This window comes from Cyclopterus lumpus, chromosome 6 (genome assembly GCF_009769545.1).
Source record: "Cyclopterus lumpus isolate fCycLum1 chromosome 6, fCycLum1.pri, whole genome shotgun sequence".
NCBI lineage: Eukaryota > Metazoa > Chordata > Actinopteri > Perciformes > Cyclopteridae > Cyclopterus > Cyclopterus lumpus.
The window spans coordinates 12,020,767-12,039,397 of record NC_046971.1 but is presented as its reverse complement, the minus strand read 5'-3'; the positions used below and the strand labels follow the sequence as shown (position 1 = coordinate 12,039,397).

The 18,631-nt window shown below is 41.8% G+C and overlaps 2 protein-coding genes across 5 annotated transcripts in view; one reads left to right on the top strand and one right to left on the bottom strand.

The window, feature by feature from the left end:
* Nucleotides 1-2,573: 2,573 nt before the first annotated feature.
* Nucleotides 2,574-11,445, top strand: blm (BLM RecQ like helicase). 3 transcript variants are annotated; one of them, XM_034535903.1, is made up of 22 exons: nucleotides 2,574-2,968; nucleotides 3,660-3,720; nucleotides 3,811-4,291; nucleotides 4,405-4,540; nucleotides 5,528-5,631; nucleotides 5,749-5,863; nucleotides 5,958-6,604; nucleotides 7,107-7,283; nucleotides 7,389-7,507; nucleotides 7,609-7,722; nucleotides 7,833-7,931; nucleotides 8,022-8,170; nucleotides 8,275-8,381; nucleotides 8,696-8,856; nucleotides 9,024-9,219; nucleotides 9,364-9,554; nucleotides 9,649-9,793; nucleotides 9,922-10,121; nucleotides 10,208-10,403; nucleotides 10,485-10,607; nucleotides 10,711-10,894; nucleotides 11,024-11,445. In XM_034535903.1, exons 1-22 carry the CDS (start codon nucleotides 2,874-2,876, stop codon nucleotides 11,211-11,213), a joined length of 3,990 nt encoding a protein of 1,329 aa, XP_034391794.1. In that variant the 5' UTR covers nucleotides 2,574-2,873; the 3' UTR covers nucleotides 11,214-11,445. The 3 variants fall into 3 exon arrangements, 2 of the variants coding, with proteins under 2 accessions (XP_034391794.1, XP_034391793.1); XM_034535902.1 differs by having other exon boundaries at nucleotides 2,605-2,968; nucleotides 3,660-4,291; XR_004609621.1 differs by lacking the exons at nucleotides 10,711-10,894; nucleotides 11,024-11,445 and having other exon boundaries at nucleotides 2,605-2,968; nucleotides 3,660-4,291; nucleotides 9,649-9,789; nucleotides 10,485-10,602.
* Nucleotides 11,446-15,982: 4,537 nt separating this feature from the next.
* The window catches only part of LOC117732426 (FERM domain-containing protein 5), a 49,077-nt gene continuing 46,428 nt past the window's right edge, over nucleotides 15,983-18,631 (bottom strand). For both annotated transcript variants that reach the window (XM_034535362.1, XM_034535361.1), the window contains one exon: nucleotides 15,983-16,702. In XM_034535362.1, coding sequence (XP_034391253.1) covers nucleotides 16,116-16,702 — 587 coding nt within the window. In that variant the 3' untranslated portion in view covers nucleotides 15,983-16,115. The remainder of the gene's footprint in view (nucleotides 16,703-18,631) is intronic.

Here is an 18,631-nt window from a genome sequence, read left to right as displayed (position 1 = left end):
GAACCCTGGTTCACTGCCAGACTCAGGCAGCTTCGTCGGGCTAAAGAGGAGGCCTAGAGAGGTGGAGACAGGACTCTGTACAACCAGGCCAGGAACACGCTGACGAGGGAGATCAAGGTAGCTAAGAAGAGCTACACTGAAAAACTGTAAAAAAGTTTTTCAGCCAATGACCCCTCGTCAGTTTGAAGAGGCCTGGAAGTACTCACGAATTACAGGAGACCATCCCCCTGCACTGAGGACAATCACCGACTGGCTGACGACCTGAATGTCTTCTACCGTTCCGGGAATGTGAACTGACGATCTGGCGAGGAGTTGAGGGAGAATTGAGGAATATATGCTGTGGGGCTTGATGAAGGTACGGGTTCCATGTGTGTGGGTTGATTGGCAGCAGGAGGGGGAAAAGAAGGCCACGCCCAGGCAGACACCCACATGACAAACAGGGGACCATGACAGCCTTCTTCTCACCTCTCCCAAACAACCCCCCTCCGGCACTGAAGATCTGCGAAGGGGATGTGAGTCGGCTCTTTCACAGACAGAAGAGCAGGAAGGCTCCAGGCCCAGACGGTGTGTCCCCCTCCTGCCTGAAAGCCTGTGCTGACCAGTTGGCCCCCATCTTCAACCGATCACTGGAGCTGTGTGAAGTCCCATCATGCTTCAGGCACTCCATGGTCATCCTGGTCCCCAAGAAATCCTCCATCACAGGATTAAATGACTACAGGCCCATCGCCCTGACGTCTGTGGTCATGAAATCTTTTGAGAGACTGGTGTTGATCCATATGAAGGACATCACAAGGCCCCTGCCAAACCCCCTGCAGTTTGACTACCGTTCAAACAGGTCAGTGGATGATGCAGTCAACATGGGACTGCACCATGTGCTGCAACACCTTGACTCCCCAGGGACATATGCAAGTGTCCTGTTTGTGGTGTTTTGAGCTGTTTTGCTCAGCGTTCAACACCATCATACCGGAGGCGCCCCCAGGAATGTGTGCTCTACCCACTGCTCTTCTCCCTCTACACCAACGACTGCACCTCAGGGGACCCGTCTGTTAAACTCCTGAAGTTCGCAGACGACACAACGGTCATCGGCCTCATCGGAGCGGTGATGAGTCTGCGTACAGACGGGAGGTTGAACAGCTGGTCCTCTGGTGTGGTCAGAACAACCTGGAGCTGAACAAGCCCAAAACTGTGGAGATGACAGTGGACTTTAGGAGGATCTCCCCAACACTACCCCCCCCCCCTCACCATACTCAGCACTGTGTCTGCGGTGGAGACCTTCAGGTTTCTGGGATCCACAATTTCCCAGGACCTGAAGTGGGCCACCAACATCAACACCATCTGGAAAAAAGCCCAGCAAGAAGTTGTACTTCCTGCGCCAGCTCAGGAAGTACAACCTGCCTCCGGAGCTGCTGATCCTGTTCTACTCCGCCATCATCCAGTCTGTTCTCTGTTCTTCAATTACTGTGTGGTTCGGCCACCAAACGGGACAGAGACAGACTACAACGGATAGTTGGGTCTGCAGAGATAACTATTGCATGCCCTCCATCCTGGACTTGTACACCTCCAGAGTCAGGAAGCGGGCTGGAAAGATCACTGCAGACCCTTCACACCCTGGATACAAGCTGTTCCAACTAGGCGCTACAGAGCACTGTACGCCTTACTGGATTGTAAAGAACTCATGGGGATCCAGCTGGGGGATTGGTGGGTAGTTCTTCTATTTAACCGCATACAGGACAGTAATACTAAATGTATACTGACAAAACAAAGATTAAAACAATGTTCTCCTTTTACAGATATTTCGTCATTGAGCATGGGAGGAACATGTGTGGACTCGCTGCCTGCTCATCGTTCCTGGTTGTCTGATTTCTACGTGATAACAAACTGCAAAAGGGCTGAAAAGACAGCAGCGTTTATATAACCAGTACTTTCATGAACAGTGTTTTTTTACACTATAGATCAAGTCATTTCCAGATTAATAGATACATCTGAATTATCACTACCAATCATTTAATCCATGCATTTAAAATATAAAAATGAGAAAAATGTATCACAAATATATTGCAGCTGTCTACACTGCATAGTGGCCAAATACGATGGCTGGCTATTTTAATACTAATGATTGAGAAAGTTATCACCCATGATCACATACAACTACATTAGAAAGAGAGTGCACACATTAACATGAAAATGTGTTATTCCTTTGTGACATGTAATATTAACTTTATTGCAAACAAAAACTGCCTATTTTACTGAACCTGGAATTTAAAGTAAGACTGGACTATTGCATCAAGAATGTGTGATATTTAGTAGGCCCCAATACAGCAGACAAGACCTGCCAAGAATCATTTTGTGGTTCAAAGGCCTCAATAAAATACTGAATATAAGTCCAGCGACAATAATTATTTTGTATTACTAAAATGTATTACAATTGTGTGTTTTTAAATCCCTCTACCTCAGCGACACATAAGGATTTACCAGAGAGAAACCTGTCATACGTGTATGATATCCAGCCACTACCTCCTCAAGTCTTAGGTCATGTTGTCCATGTCGTAAGACTACATTTCCCAGAAGTTCTCATTCCTGCTCGACCTCGGCCAATAAGGAAGAGTTTGTGGAATGGGCGCAAAACTCGTTGTCTGTCAGTCTGTTTACCTCACACTCCTGGAAAGAGAAGCTGGAGCAGTAACGCTAGTGTCGACAACTATCTAACAGTTTAATGAACTGTAACCACACGAAATGACCACCGTTCACTTGTCTTATTTCGTCTGGTTTCTGTGCCTCGAGCAATGCTGAAGAAACTGGCCGCCGCCGCTGCTTGAACCGAGCTCCCCACAGCTAGCAAGCTAACACTCGCGAGCTCCGCCTCTTTCACAACAATGTCTTGTCTTCCACGAAATAACTTGAAGGAGCAGCTGGCGAGGCACAACAATGCTGCTCAAAGCAAGTTGTCTCTGGCTAAACCCAAACCGGGGTAAGTCAAACGCCACAGCGACGCCGCGCTAACGTCACAGCAGCTAGCCTACGGGTAGCTTACCTCTGCTCGCTGATAATGAATGAATGCTAGTTATCGACACAACAGAAACGGACGAGCTTTGTCAGAGATAACTAAATGTGCAAAACGTGTTGTTGCTGTTTACAAGAAGGGTCATGCATCTAGACCTCGAAAACGTGCCACTCATCGATAATCTGCTAATTTGTCATCCAGTATTATCAAACATGTAAACAGTCTGAATGGTTTTAGATGTGGATTTGACACGTGACATTTGTGTCAAGAAATACTGCACTATATAGTCCAAGATGGTAATTTAACTGTCTGTTCATGTAATGTTTGAAGTGTTTTTTAAATGAACTCAATAATGATTTTTGCTGTAATCACAGAGCTGAGATTATGTGGCTGCAGCTTCATCAACCTCTGTGCAACTGGTATCTGGATTCAAAACAAATTGGCCAATTGTTCATTTCTGCTATGTTTATATTTATTGAGCAAGTAGATACACAGAATAAATACAGAAAATACATTTTTGTTTCCAAGTTTAAAGAGAAAGTTATGTTGACATATATATATATATATATATATCCTTTTAAACCAATTTCCAGCTGAAGTGACATTACGCCTTTTAATCTTAATTGTAAGATTGTGTTCACACTGGTTTATTTTTCAGGGCCTTTTCTTTCAAAAAGAAGTCCTCGTCGGGTACAACCAAGGTGGAAGTCCCAAACAAGGTAAACAGCTCTAATTTTTTGGAAAACCGGAATGTCAATGTCCCTCAGATCAATTTGGTGACTAAATCTTCTTTGACATTTCCAAACAAGCTTGAGAGACCTCAAATATCCCCAATCCACAACTTCTTCTCTGCAAGTTCAAAAGGCAAGTCGGACTCCATCAGCCCAGAAGGCAATTGTGCTGGCCAGACTCCTTCAGCAGTGTCTGCTATTAAGGTGACAACAGCTGCAACTAAATCTGACAACCAGTTTACTAGTGGCAATGGAGGCAATTCCACAAGTCTGGATGCATCTCTTGGATTCCCGATGGATGACTGGGATGATTTGGATGACTTTGAAACTCCTGTCAAAAATGACTCATTTAGCTCAAAAATATCTGGGAAGAGCACCAATCCAGTATCATCTTTTAGTGAAGAAAAAGTACAAGAACCTAGTTTGAATAAGGAGTTTGAACCCGAAGTTTCTCCACTAAAACCGACCAGAAGACGTCCTCCTTGCCATCTGAATTCCGTCATAAGTGATAGTGAAGAGGACAACGATGATGTGCTTGAGCCTTTTAAAGGAAAGACGGGTAAGAAGCTGTTTGTTGCAGCATTTGTATTTTATGTGTACATTGTGTGGCAGATATGGGTCTGGAAAGCATTGAATTATACTACAAACAGGCTATATCTTTTTGCATTTTAGATGACAAGAAAAAATGGCTTGACTCGAAGATAATAAAGCTTGATGACAACTCAGAGCCTGAAGATGATCTTGATTACATTCCCCCATCTCCCATCCCGGATGAGATAGCTTATACTACTTCTATATTGGAGACCAGGTCAGTTCTTTTAAATGTATTCAGTGTGGCTGTGGCGCAACAAGGCTGTAAAGAAAACTGTCTTATCCTGCAGTCTTCTTGCTTTTAATTAATATTCTCCTTCTGCCGCATAATTTGATGCACTACACATCCCACAGCATTGCCAACACGTCAAACTACATCAAAACATGCTGCCTGATCGGGAATGGTGTGCAATGACTTTTCTCACTAGATTCGCCTAGCTGTTTTCCCAAAAACCGTAAAAAGCATAGACATTTCCACATACACACACATGGGGAGTTGGCGTAAAGAGAGCTACAAAAAACACTTAACGTTGGGCCTATATTGACTCGCCATCCTTTATCGTAGACACATTATTTGAAGTTTAAAACGTTAACACAACTAACTTTCAATAGCTAGCACAGTTTTCATGTATTCATTGTGTAAGTTTAAGGAACATTTTCAGTCCGTTTCAGATTTTATAATGTTCAATATGTTCAGACCTAGAGTGGTGACATCACCGCGAGAGTGGAGAGGAGCTTGAAAAATATTCTGTGATTTTTTTTCCAAACAACTTTTGGAACTTTTTCACTTTTGTGCTGGTCACAGTCATGTGTCTATGCAATCCAACAGACTTACAGATTTCGCTCAGGGAGTCTGAAAGTGACATGAACTCCAAGCAGCTGCTCCATTAGACTCAATGTTAACTCTGACCACACATTACCTGAAGAAAGCAGATAGTATCACTTTTTTTATCTGCTCTCAAGCTTACATTTTTGAACCACAAACATAAAAACTACATCATCGTGTTCGGCAGAGTCTTATCTCTCTGATATCAATATGTTGTTGATTAGACTCATGGGTTATGTATAAGGGGCAGGAGTTTGACAGGTAGTTTAGTTGAAAATCCCTGTCTACTCTAACCTTTCTTAATTAGTTACTCTGAGTTGACCTAAAAGATAATTTAAAAATGAAAGCGGGACATAATTAGTATTTTATTTCAAACAGATCTAAATCAGCTGATGCTAAAAGCAGACTCAGTCCTGTCCAATCAAAGGGACCCATCACCACACTACATGGATCCTCTGATAACCACTCAAAAGAAAAAACAAGTAGGTGTTATGCATTTTTCTGCTTTGTCCAGATCACGTGCACATTTTATTTAGCAAAGCAGGACTATGTTCTTTTTTCCTGTACATTTTTGTTTCTTTTTTCTGATCGCGTCACAGATGAGCAACTCTTCAGTATTATGCAGTCCATTTGTTCTCTGGTTGATTCCATCCCTGAACATGAAGTTATAGCTCTGTCCTGTGGAAGTGAGCTTTTGCTGAATAGGGCTCAAAGGTGTGTACATTTGAGTGGAAAATGTCTTTGTTATTATTTGTGATATTTAATAATATGTCAGTATAATTGCTAACATCTTGCCGTTCTCCCCCAGGAAGAGGATTCTTGCAACTGGTGGTTGCAATTCCTTGAGGATGCAGCAGCCAGACAGCCCTTTGATTTCTGTATCCAGCTTTAAAGGAAAATCTTCTTTTAGCTGTGATACGTCTAGTGTTATGTCATCAAGCAGCTCTGTGCCTGTGGACTCCAAGAAGCCTCCTCAGATCAGGAGATCTTCAGTCATCTCTGTGGACTATGATTCTGATCACTCAGACAGTATTATTAACACAAAGTCCTCACATAATAGGAACAGCGGGACACAATATGTGACAAGTCAGAGCATCTCTGACTCTCCATCAACCCACAGTCGAACAGATCCATCTTTTAACTTCTCAAGGAAAACGAGCACAGACCTAGATGGTTCAGAGCTCTTCTCATCCAAGAAGCCAGAAACTGTTTTTCAGAACAAATCTAATACTCCAGCAGCCAGTAACACAACAGAAGACATAGAACTAGATGACTTTTACAGTGACTACTTTGACATAGATGACTTTAATGCCTCAGATATCCCCGATTACTTTGACGAACCCCCAAACTCCAGCACTGTGACTAAAAAAGTGAAAGAAGGGGGATCAAGCAAGTCTCCATGGGAGAATAAGCCAACAACGCCTGCGCCCAAGCCTGCAAAGATCTGCTCTCCTGGTATGTCGGCATGGTGTGGACAAATCTTATCCTGTACTGGTCCCAGGTTCTCAGAATGTGTTCTTGTCCTCTTTTTATGCGGGAAACTGCACTAAATTTGACTTTTAAAAAAGACTATTTATAATTTTTATTGCACTGTAAAATATATTTTTGGGGTAATTTTCTCACCAACCTGGCCAGTCTTTAAATGTGTTGATTGCACTCTAAAACTGCAATATGTTATCATTAGTTTATTTTTACAATCTGTTGCAAATGTATAATTTTGAGATGAAACAATTAGTTGATTAATCACAAAAGAAAATGGACAAAACAAGCTTACTTAATATTTAAACTTGGACTTTGGAGAATTGTTATTGGAATTTTTTACTATACTTTTTATAGACTAAAGAAAATTATGAATAGGAATAACAAGTAGTCTTTGTTCTGCCCTCAGTAGGCCCTGATTAGGTTTACGGCCCTGTGCTGACTTTTACTGACACTGTTTTAATGTTTTCCAATGCAGAACCCACCTTCAGAAACCCAGCCCACGATCGCTTCAGAGGGTTCAACTTCCCCCACTCACAGGAGATGATGAAGATTTTCCACAAGCGTTTCGGTCTTCATCAATTCAGGTTCAATCAACTTGAAGCAATTAATGCAACGATTCTGGCAGAAGATACGTTTGTTTTGATGCCCACAGGTTAGTAGTGTTCAAAACGGTTTTATCCTAGCAATGCAACAATAGATGTTAAATGTTAACAGCAGTGGAAATGTCCACATTTCTCTGAACCTGATGTATTTATAGGTGGGGGTAAAAGCCTGTGCTACCAGCTGCCTGCCTGCGTGTCACCAGGAGTCACTGTGGTCATCTCCCCACTCAAATCTCTCATTGTAGACCAGGTCCAGAAACTTACTACACTGGATGTAAGTATGGCTTCTCCTATTGGATCAGTATGAAGTATGGTACAGTAAGCATGTATGGTACCCAGAAGGTGTATCGGTTAACTTTTAATGTTTCATTTCAGATTCCAGCAATAAGCCTCTCTGGGAGTAAAAGTGACAGCGAAGCAGGGAGGATTTATATGCAGCTCTCTAGGAAAGACCCTATCATTAAACTTCTCTATGTCACTCCTGAAAAGGTGAGACATGATTGATTTGAACTCTAAATGTTGGAATCAATGAGTGGATTTTCTTGTAGCTAGTAGTAACTACTTTTTCTCAAGACTGATGCCTCTCTTTTCGCCCCAAGGTGAGTGCAAGTAACAAGCTGATCTCCGCCCTGCAGAACCTGTACGAGCGAGGCCTTTTGGTGCGCTTTGTCATAGATGAGGCCCATTGTGTCAGTCAGGTGTGTTCAACTGCTTTATACACAATCTGCAGTATGCTTTTATTTTTGCAACAGCCATTGGGAATCATCATGCATCCTTAAATCTTTTAGTGGGGTCACGATTTCCGTCCAGACTACAAGAAGTTGCATGAACTGCGTCAGAAGTTCCCCAACGTGCCGATGATGGCCCTGACAGCCACCGCCACCCCCCGTGTTCAGAAAGACATCCTCAACCAGCTGAATATGACACGGCCGCAGGTGTACGTGCTCATGCTCTGTCTTAGATTTTAAAAGTAGTTCTATTTCGTTATTTATGAATTCAAACAACCAACAGCTTCACGTGTTCCATCCATTATATTTTTAGGTTCACCATGAGCTTCAACAGAACAAACCTGAAGTACGCTGTCCTGCCCAAGAAACCCAAAAAGGTTGACGAGGACTGCATTGACTGGATCAAGAAGCATTACCCACGTAAATATTTCAGAAGTACTTTTTCTGATCCTGGTTATTTTTGGAACACTGCTTTGTTGAAAATGCAACTCCCTTTTGTCTGTGCGAACACATTCTGATGTCTTTCATGTTATATAAAGCATACAAGATTATTGAGCTTGTAACAGAAATAATTGAAAATCAATGGTTTTGTCAAATGCTTAATTGCTTTTGTAAGTAGCCTTGTAATAAATGAAAGCATGACCATGATTTGAATTATCCCAGTTGGGGAATATTTTGTCAGTGATTACAGACCCTCCCTGACTATCTTGTTTCTATTAATCTGCATCTTGCAGGTGACTCTGGCATCATTTACTGCCTGTCCCGTAATGACTGTGATGCCATGGCGGAGAGTCTCCAGAGATCACGGATATTAGCTCTGTCGTATCACGCAGGTCTGAGGGACGATGACAGAGAACTCGTGCAGACCAAGTGGATCAACCAGGACGGCTGCCAGGTGAGGACACCACTCACTCACTGATCTGACAAAAGAATTACAAATAGATGGTACTGAATACAAAGAAATGAACTTTAAAAAAAAGTTAACATTTTGCAAGCCAGTAGCTGATTTACAGATTTAAAGTTCACATTGCCTTAGTTTCACTGCTTCCTTTTGTCTGCCAGGTCATCTGTGCCACCATAGCTTTCGGCATGGGCATTGACAAGCCTGATGTGCGTTATGTGATTCACGCCAGTCTGCCTAAATCAGTGGAGGGTTACTACCAAGAGTCTGGGAGAGCTGGCAGAGATGGAGATATCTCTCACTGTATTCTCTTCTACTCCTACTCTGACGTCCACCGCATCAAGAGGATCATCAGCAGTATGTTACAAAAATATAGACCGTTTTTAGTTTTGGTTGTGTGATTTTTTTAAATTTATTTTTGGTTTCTCCATCAATCTCAAGCCAAATTACTAACTATATATTAATCAATGTTGACTCCGATGGCTCTTCTTTAAATCACAGTGGACAGAGAAGGTGACCGACACACCAAAGGGACTCATTTCACCAACCTGCACAGCATGGTGCACTTCTGTGAGAACATGATGGAGTGCAGGAGAATTCAGCTACTTGCATACTTTGGGGAGCTGAATTTCAACAAAAGCTTCTGTAAGGAACACGCAGACGTCAGCTGTGACAACTGTGCCAAACCCAACGTAGGAATAATTTCTTTATCTAATCATTACAAATTCCATACCTACCTGGCTGTTTTCTAATTGAGCAACACTGTTTGAACATTCCTGTGTGCAGCAATACAAGATGAGAAATGTCACTGAAGATGTGAAGAAGATTGTGAGGTTCGTTCAGGAGAACTGCGAGAAAGTTGGATCGAGGTTTGGCAGGACTGCTCAGCAAAACCGACTGACACTGAATATGTTGGTGGATATCTTTGTAGGTAAAGTAAACACATGATTGGGATGAAAAGTAATTTAGCAATTGTGAATCCTGCTTGATGTCCTGATGTCTTCATATTCCATGTGAACTGTGAATGGTCTGATGCGGGGAATTGTTTCTTTCTGTCAGGGTCTAAATCTGCCAAGGTTCAGACTGGAATGTTTGGAATGGGAGGAGCCTATTCTCGGCATAATGCTGACCGTCTCTTCAAAAAACTGGTTCTGGACAACGTCCTGGAGGAGGATCTCTACATCACCGTTAACAACCAAGCTGTGTCGTATATCTCTGCTGGACCCAAAGCCCAGAACGTGCTGTCTGGACACATGCAGGTAACCTGACTTATCTCGACTGTTATAGGATAAATATATATATATAAGAGAACATTAAACACTAACCAGCACTTGTCTCAACGCAGATCGAGTTCTATGAGACCGAGAGTGCGTCTAGCGTCAGGAAACAGAAAGCTGCTGTGGGCAAGAACGTCTCCGCGAGAGAGGAGAAGGTTCAGGAGTGTCTAAAGGAGCTGACAGATCTGTGCAAGCAGCTGGGGAAAGCGTTTGGCATTCACTATTTCAACATCTTCTCTACTGCGACCTTGAAAAAGATAGCTGGTAATTTGTTGACTGTCCTTTTTAAATAGTATCATATTATACAACAGGCATGTTATAACTTTTTTTTTCTCGCATGAACAGAGAAGCTTTCTTCTGACCCCGAAGTCCTCCTACAAATTGATGGTGTGACGGAAGACAAACTGGAGAAGTATGGAGCTGAAGTCATTCAGGTCCTAGATAAATACTCTGAGTGGCAGCTGCCTGGTAAGAGAACAAAATAAAGTTTTTACATATTTCAAGTTCTTGCACCTCATTTCCTTGCAATTCTTCACATTGTGGTATTAATCCTACGTTGTCTCTGTTGCAGAGGAACAGACGGACACCGCTGGAGACGGGTGGATAGACACGGCACAAGGCCGCTCATATGGAGATAACGAGGACGACACAGAGTCCTCCACGTACTTCCATAGTCAGTCCGCACAGGGACAGAAGAGAAAGAAGGCTCCGTTCTTCAAATATTCCAAAAAGAGAAAAAGTGGCAACTCTAAAGGGTCTGTAATGTCTTTGTCTTTCATATTGTCATGTAGCTGGAGATGGTATTCAGCAAAAAGCTTAAATTCATAGCTGACGCCTTATTTCCTCTTTTCTCCCCCATCTTCTGTCTTGCTGTGGTGTTGTAGTCGTGGCTACAGCAGCAATAAATCGTGGTCATCGTCCAGCTCCAGAGGCGGATCAAATGCTGCAGGCCGTGGGTCCAGGAGCTCAACGGGAGATGCATCAGCGAGCAGGAGACCGGGCTTCATGAGTGTCCCGGCCCCTCAAACCAACCAGCGACCTTTCTTAAAGCCGGCCTTTTCTCACCTGGGCTAGGACCGTCTTCTAGGATGCTTTGTCACTACACTTTCAAACCAGATGTCAGTAATGGTTGTAAAGTATTGCCCAGTTATATTCCAACTGTTTATTATAACTTCTAAAATTGTATATTTTTGTTCTGTACAGTTATTGTTATGTCTGTTCATTTCTTATATTGGTTGTTGCAAATTGTCCATTTTGATGGAGATCTTTTTTTTAATATATATATATTAAAGACTAATTAAACATTTTCGGGAGACTTCTTTTTTGCTCGAGAAAAGCAAGCTGTGTGCTGAATTTGTGTTGTACCACAAAGCCTCAGAGTCGCATCATGTTTTTAATCAATGTTTATTTCAAGTTTGAATAGTTTTATTGAACGGCACCAGTTACAGGGACTATTGGAGAGAAACAATATTTTGTACTGACTTGTACAGAAGGGTACACCTACAGTACAAACATGGGTTTCGGAATGGATCAGACTGAACAAGAACTGGATTTGGCACATGGATTTTTATATATATATATATGACGTAATTAAACAGCAATCTCCAATCCCAGGATAACGATGCAGACTACAGAACGCCACCAGACATGGATATGCACACACTTATTGACTTGTATGTGCAACTGGGAGGGTCTGCCGACCGGGAGCTGACAGAGGGGCAAAGAGTAGATCAATATGCTTTCGGTTATGACTAGTTTCATCCATCAACCCCTCAGTTCTACATATATCATCCTCATTACTGTGACAGGGCTTTTGGCCAGGAATGACATTTTAGGTAGCCGATTGTGTATGAATCTCTTGATAGCGATCATCAAAACTGAATATGTAGTTCTTTTATCACATCAATTTAAAACATGGAGTAGACAAAATAACAACACCTCACAGAAAGGTTCTGTAAGAAAACACCAATGTACCTCAGAAATGACCCCAAACATGCCTTTGACACCACCTTAATAAAACATTTAGGATTTGTCACTTGGATGTTACATAATACCATGTGGGTGTTTCTGTTATTGAGTCTATCCCAGGTTTATTACATTTTAACACAAGAATCGGTGCTTCAACTTCCACTGCACCACATTGTATTTGCATGGCTGTACCTTCACTGCTGCTTTTCAGGGACGGAGCAGCTGTTTCTGATGTGTAAACCATGGATGACAATCCATGGCCAAAAACAGCAGCAATCTCCCATGAAGTAAAATAACTTACATATGTAAACAGGACACGGCCACTGAAATGTAACATTAAAGTCTGGTTTGTTGAAGGAAACCTTCAAAGACAAATTAAGACGTTAAGACATTAAGACTTCAGGCTGCCCAGTGTGCATTACAAAAAGTGTCAGATGAACACTGTTTTTCCCTCTTGGCCTGGGAGATTTAAGGATGGAGCAGTCTGTAGTACAGTTGTTAGTGATGTCGAGTCTTTCGTTCTCCATTCTTTCATCTTTGTCACTTTGGTTAACTGCAGAGTTAGGATCCAGGCACAAGGAACAATCTGTCACTTAACAATGAAACAGCAGAACAAACATCCACACAAGAGGTCTCTAAGGAAAAATGGAGTTTCATCAAATGTTGTCAATGAATTCAAACAGTAACCAAGTGTCTCAGTAGGCAGGTCTTCGTTCGACAGGAATTAACAACAATTTGGTAAGTGTTTTTTTTTATAGAAACAGAAAGGACATCCTTGACTTACTCTTTGTTGTTTTTTCATACACAAGTTTGTAAATTACATCTTTTTGCTCTTACAACTGATTATTGCTCCTTGAATAACGCTGCCTTTTTCTTTTTTGTTGTTTGTTGTATGTTCAGAGACCACTGAAGCTACATAATGCTGAATAGATGTATGAGAAACACCTTTAAAAGATGTCCTGCTAACCAGTCAGCCTGGCTGTACTGGTCAGTCAGTAATATTGAAGTCATAAATATGAAGTATGAATATACACACAAAAAAAGTCAACCCGCCCACCCTGCTCCACCCCGTTAGGAAAAATGTGCTTCATCTTTGCATTGCTATTTATTGGACGTAAACCAAGTTACAAATTATTACTTGTCATAAATAAGCTCCTACACTGTATGTATGACATGTTTATTGCCAACATAGCTCTAATGATGTGATATTTCCTCCAGCATCATGCTGGGAAATGTTAGTGCTGCTTCCTCCACCACGAATAATTGAAGGATAATGAGCTACAGGAGTGGATCCAGCCACAACGCCAAAGTGCATGCTACTCTGTGGTTTGACTACAATTTAGTCAAAGAGTGATGCGCTCGGATTACACAGGAGCAAACAAAGGAGGCAGCACCATCGGGCCTTCAGTGGAGCGGCTGCAGGTGCTGGTATGAGAGTGTGGCATTTGAAACCGCAAAAACAAACAAGCAACCCTGTACAGCCTTTAGAGTGATGAGTCACTGAGGGCCTTCCATTCCCAAATTGTTTTATAAATCCCACTTTCATTTAACCTCTCACAAAGGCCTTTGACATCCCATCTTCTCTATCTTTCTCTTTTCCTTCCTCCAAGTCCTTCTGGCCTTTTGGCTCTTGTCTCCATTCCCACATACAGACACAGTGGTGCAGGAGTTAGACACGCAATACAAAAAACAGATTTTACCCAGAATCCAGCAGGCGTGGCAGTTATTGCTTCCTCGAGCTGTGAGGCTGAAGAGTCTAGAGACTGACCGACAAATCTAAGGGCATGTATTATTTGTCAATATCGGCTTATCAACGGTATATTGGTATCTGCTTTTATATTTTGGCCGATAATTAAGGGAAGGAAGTAACTATTGTACATAATTTTGAAATAATGTGCACGAGGTACCTCAGAAAACGTCATCAATACATTCTGCAGTTTGTCAAGCAGACTTCCACCAAATACTTTGTGTTTCCGGCCACATTTAATTGTTCATTCTTAATTTACTACTGATCAAATGTTTTGTTTATCTGCCCATTTTTTTCTAGATAAAATCAATGACATGTCAGTAAATAGTGAAGAGTGCCCATTATAATCATAATCGTTTTACATCCGACCAACAGTCCCAAACCCAAAGATATTCAATTTACAGAAATCAAAGAAATCTTTTGGAAGATCAGAAAACCAAAAAGATTACCAGACAATGTTTACTTGAAATATGGCAATTAATTGACCATCAAAATATGTGACAATTACTCTGTATCAGTTGTTTAAGTAATTGTGTCCGCTGTAATGAATGTTGCTCCTTACGTTTTAGAATGAATTCCAGTGTAAGGATATAGGTCAAGGGTCACAACATGCAGTATCGGTCAGGCTCGCTGTCACCTCTCCAAACTCTTCAAGTACAATAAGATATGGTAAATGATAAATGAATGATGAAAATGTGCTTTTGTATTATTTGGTATTTGTGGTGGCATAATGATACCTCCAGACTTCATGCTGTACAAATACACACGTTCATTAAAATGATCGTTAACATTGCACACACACTGAAGGCTGATTCACTGCTGGTGGAGTGATGAGGTGTGATCAGTGTTGAGTGGATCTGGATAAAACCCCTGTTTTTTAGTCCCCACTAGCACATTTCCATAAATGCTTCTGACCTTACTTGAAACACAGCTCTAAAAAAGGTATAATTTAATCTTCAATAACAAAATAACATTTCAGTTCTGTTAAAATATACATGGAAAACCTGTCAATATATATTAGGAAACAAACTAATTTGTACAAAAAGTACATCAATATTCTTATTCTAATAATAATAATATATTATGTTACATAAACCTAAGAGCAAGGTTGATATGAAACAAAATAAATCATAAACTCTTCATAAAAAGAAATTATTGAAATTCATCGAATTTCAACTTGTTGAAAAATGCAAATCAAATTTATAGGAGAAATAACAACTGAAGAAATGAGCAGATTCACATGTACTTAATTATTTAAACCATATGAGCATTGCACATCTATCTAGACTATCATCTATTGGTGCCAGCAAATCTTTGCTTGTCCTGAATATTTCTCTCACCGCATCTGACACTACTGGGTCACATAGCACTATTGGTACCGGTTTATTTGACTGTATCCCTAAAATAAATTATAGAAAAACAATGTCGTTTTTCATCAGTTTACAGTTTACACCAGGGTATACTTAAGCTAATTGTGTCTTTAAACAATCCACAAAATTCAGTCATCAACATATTCTTAATAAAAAAGGCCTTTTGTAATCACCCTGTCTGCTCTGTTTCATGAAACTTCTCTATTATTCCCTTCAAACTGTTTGTTCCTGCTGTGGTGAATATGCTGTTGTGCTGTGTCTAGTTGACTTCTGATGGGGATGAACCAATACCAAAAGATATTATACTTCTTTTCCTCACATAGACTTCACAGCAAAGGGCCTATCAACTCTAACATAACTCACTTCCATCTTAATTTTAATGACAAATCAACTTCCTCGATTGCTGTTCTTCTGTTCTCATTTAAAAGCAATAAATAATAATGAAGGCAACTTTCAACCATTGCAATGAAATCTTCTGTTCTTGAAAAATAAACTGTTTAAACTTCTTCAGTTCTTTGATTTCAGTATACATTTTTTTTCCTTTGTGTTATTTGAAAAAATTAAAAATACCTGAAATGAGTTGAAATAAAATTTAAAAATAATGCAAAAAGGTGTCCTCTGGCTTTGTAGAAAAAAAGAAGAAAAAAACTAAAACAAGCGAAACGAGGAGATGGTTGGGTGGGTAGGGGGGTTAACTCAAAGTGGAGAAGGGGAGGAGAGATCCTGGCCCGGTGTTACCAGGAGTGGTCCAAGCTGAATGTCTGCGGGAAGATGATGAGAGAGGCAGGGTTCATGTTGGGACAAGGCTGCCCTCCATCACTCCGGAGTCCTAACCGTCATCTCAGACCCCCGAACGGGCTTACGAGCTCTACGGCCTCTACGACCTCACTCTCACTTGTTAATGAGCAACCCGCCCACCCAGCGGAGCTTGCAGGCAAACCACCGCCTGAGGGGACAAAAGTATTCGTAATGGAACTGCTGAAATTCGGGGGTCTGGCGGATATCACGTAAAAATGCAATGTCAAGGTCTGACTCGGTGAGGATGATGAGGAGGAGGAGCAAGACAAAGAGGAGTCCAATGGTCACAAGGAGCAAACGGAGGACACTTAAGACAAATTTATTCACCTGTTCTACCTCGCTGAGGGCAGAGTCTCCCCCTGCACCCTCCTGTGTTGATCTACCGTCCGCACCAAAATCACCCACTTCCCCGCGCATGGGGGTGCCTGCCTCTGACTCCTTCTCCTCCTCAATGCTGCAGGGCGCCCCATTGACCTGGCGCGAGACGGCCAGCTCCGTGCTGTGCTCGGCTACCGGGGTGGGCAGGACACTGTCAGACGGGCTGTAGGCCTCGTCCGAGATCACCGCAGTCCTCTCACTGGCGTCTGTGGCTTGGCTCCGGGAGCGTGGCATGAAGCATTCCCCGTGGGACACTGAACGCACCGGTGTAGAGTGAGCACTGTCACGCAGACACTCCAGACCTTGTGCGGGGGTTCAGGGAGGAAGAGGAGGAGGGAAACGGACAGGAAGAAAAGGATGAAAAGATAATTAGTGACCATTCATAAGCTAGACTAGTGTGGCCTTCACAATATATGACTGTAGCTGCACGTCTGCTGAGAGGTCTATTCTGCTATTTGTCCAGCAGAGGTCTGTTAGACACACCGTCTGCACCCTGAGAGCAGAAATCTGATCCCCGGAGTCCAGTAGACAGGGGGGACTATAGTCATTGCAGAATGATGAATGCTCAAAAGCTGATGTGGTGATGAATAATCATCTCTAATGGAAGAAATCCTCATGTTCCACTTGCACTGGAAGTGTAGATCTTATTCAATAAACAGTGTTAAAGGATACTTTACACCAAGCCTGCTTTATGATAAAGTTGCACTTTCAGAACCCAAATCTCCAAACAGGCTCTAGAGTTTACAGCATTGATCCCACTTTGATTATTACATTTCTCAATTTATACCTAATATTCTTCACAGAGCCTCATGACTTGAAACACAAATACAAAAGCTTGCAGTTTTTGAGGAGCCAATGCACATATTTAGTGTAAGAAGACTTGAAAGAAAGCCTGAATGCCTAAAGAAAATGTACAACCAGCCTGCTTGCATTTTCACCAAACAGTTAAATTATCTTTCCTTATTGAATGAAACGGAAATGAAAAGGTCGGCAAAAAAATTTAGCCTACAACTAGGAGTGAGCTATCAACATAACATCTTCTATTACAATATTTTTAATCTGATATTGTGAGAAAGAAAAATATATTTCTGGATAAACAACATGGATGTTTTGGCTTATTTCATCTGATTAAATACCCCTAAAAAAATCAAGGTTCTTCACAAGATCGATACTAAAATCATACAGGATTCCAATATTGCCATAAAACAATTATGGTCATTGACTTGCAACATTGTCAACAGTGGTCCAATGCAACTGTAGATGTTAAAGACAAATATATACCGACATGAAACTATTCAACAATACACTGCTCCGTGGCATTACACATATTTACTGCTACTGTAAACTCTACTGTTCCCTTTGCAGTAGAAGGAACAGAACAGCATGTGAGAGCCTCACTGCAGTGTACTTGTCAGGGGCTTACACACTGGACACAATTGGTTCTACCGATTCTGCAGTTTTAATAAAAGTTCTTTTCAGGATTTGCTTCCTCATCGAAAGCTAAATTGTAATCCCTTCCCTTAATAGTGAAGGTGTAATGTTGCCACTTTGACTCTCTGGAGAATGTGATATCGTCAGCAAAGGGCTCAACGTCACTGACATGAAACTCCTGTCAAGTCAAGAGACAAGGAGGCATGACAGTTGGGTGATTGTCAGTTACCATCTTTACTCAATGTTGATCTGCCTCAGCTTATCCAATATTATGCTTACAAAGAAGCAGCAAGCAGAAAAAGCATTGCTTTTAATTTTAACTTTAAAACGAACGCTTACACCAAACACATCAAACCTATACTGTATACTGGATGGAACCAAACATATGCTATATAAAGAGTCCTCCAATCTAAAATCAACTGAAGACCCTCACACAAGCACTAAGAAGCAAACCTCCAGGAGGCACAGACCACCACAGGAATGGTATCGCTCCCTCCGCGCCAACATTGCTGAGGCGGATTTAAAATAGAGAAAGCCATTGGCACTTCCATGTAAAGCATATCCCTGGCGTGATGTTTACCTGGAGGGATGCTGGACTGAACGCAGGGCAGCGGAGTGCCAGGTAGAGAGGAGACGCTGGCAGACTCCTGTTGCCCCATCAGGGCAGGATAAAGGGGCAGGACGCCCAGGGCCTTGCCCAGCATACGAGGCCCCAGGCTCAGCACGCGAACCTTTACATCCCGGTAGCAGTGGTTGATCATACGCAAGTGGACGTTCACCCGGGTAGTGATACGGATCAG

Excerpts from the sequence above, each read along its gene's own strand:
- blm (XM_034535902.1), top strand. The coding sequence starts at position 2,874 with ATGTCTTGTCTTCCACGAAATAACTTGAAGGAGCAGCTGGCGAGGCAC. Across the intron at positions 6,605-7,106 it reads TGCAAAGATCTGCTCTCCTG|AACCCACCTTCAGAAACCCA; the intron begins GTATGTCGGCAT and ends TTTCCAATGCAG. Across the intron at positions 9,220-9,363 it reads CATCAAGAGGATCATCAGCA|TGGACAGAGAAGGTGACCGA; the intron begins GTATGTTACAAA and ends TTTAAATCACAG.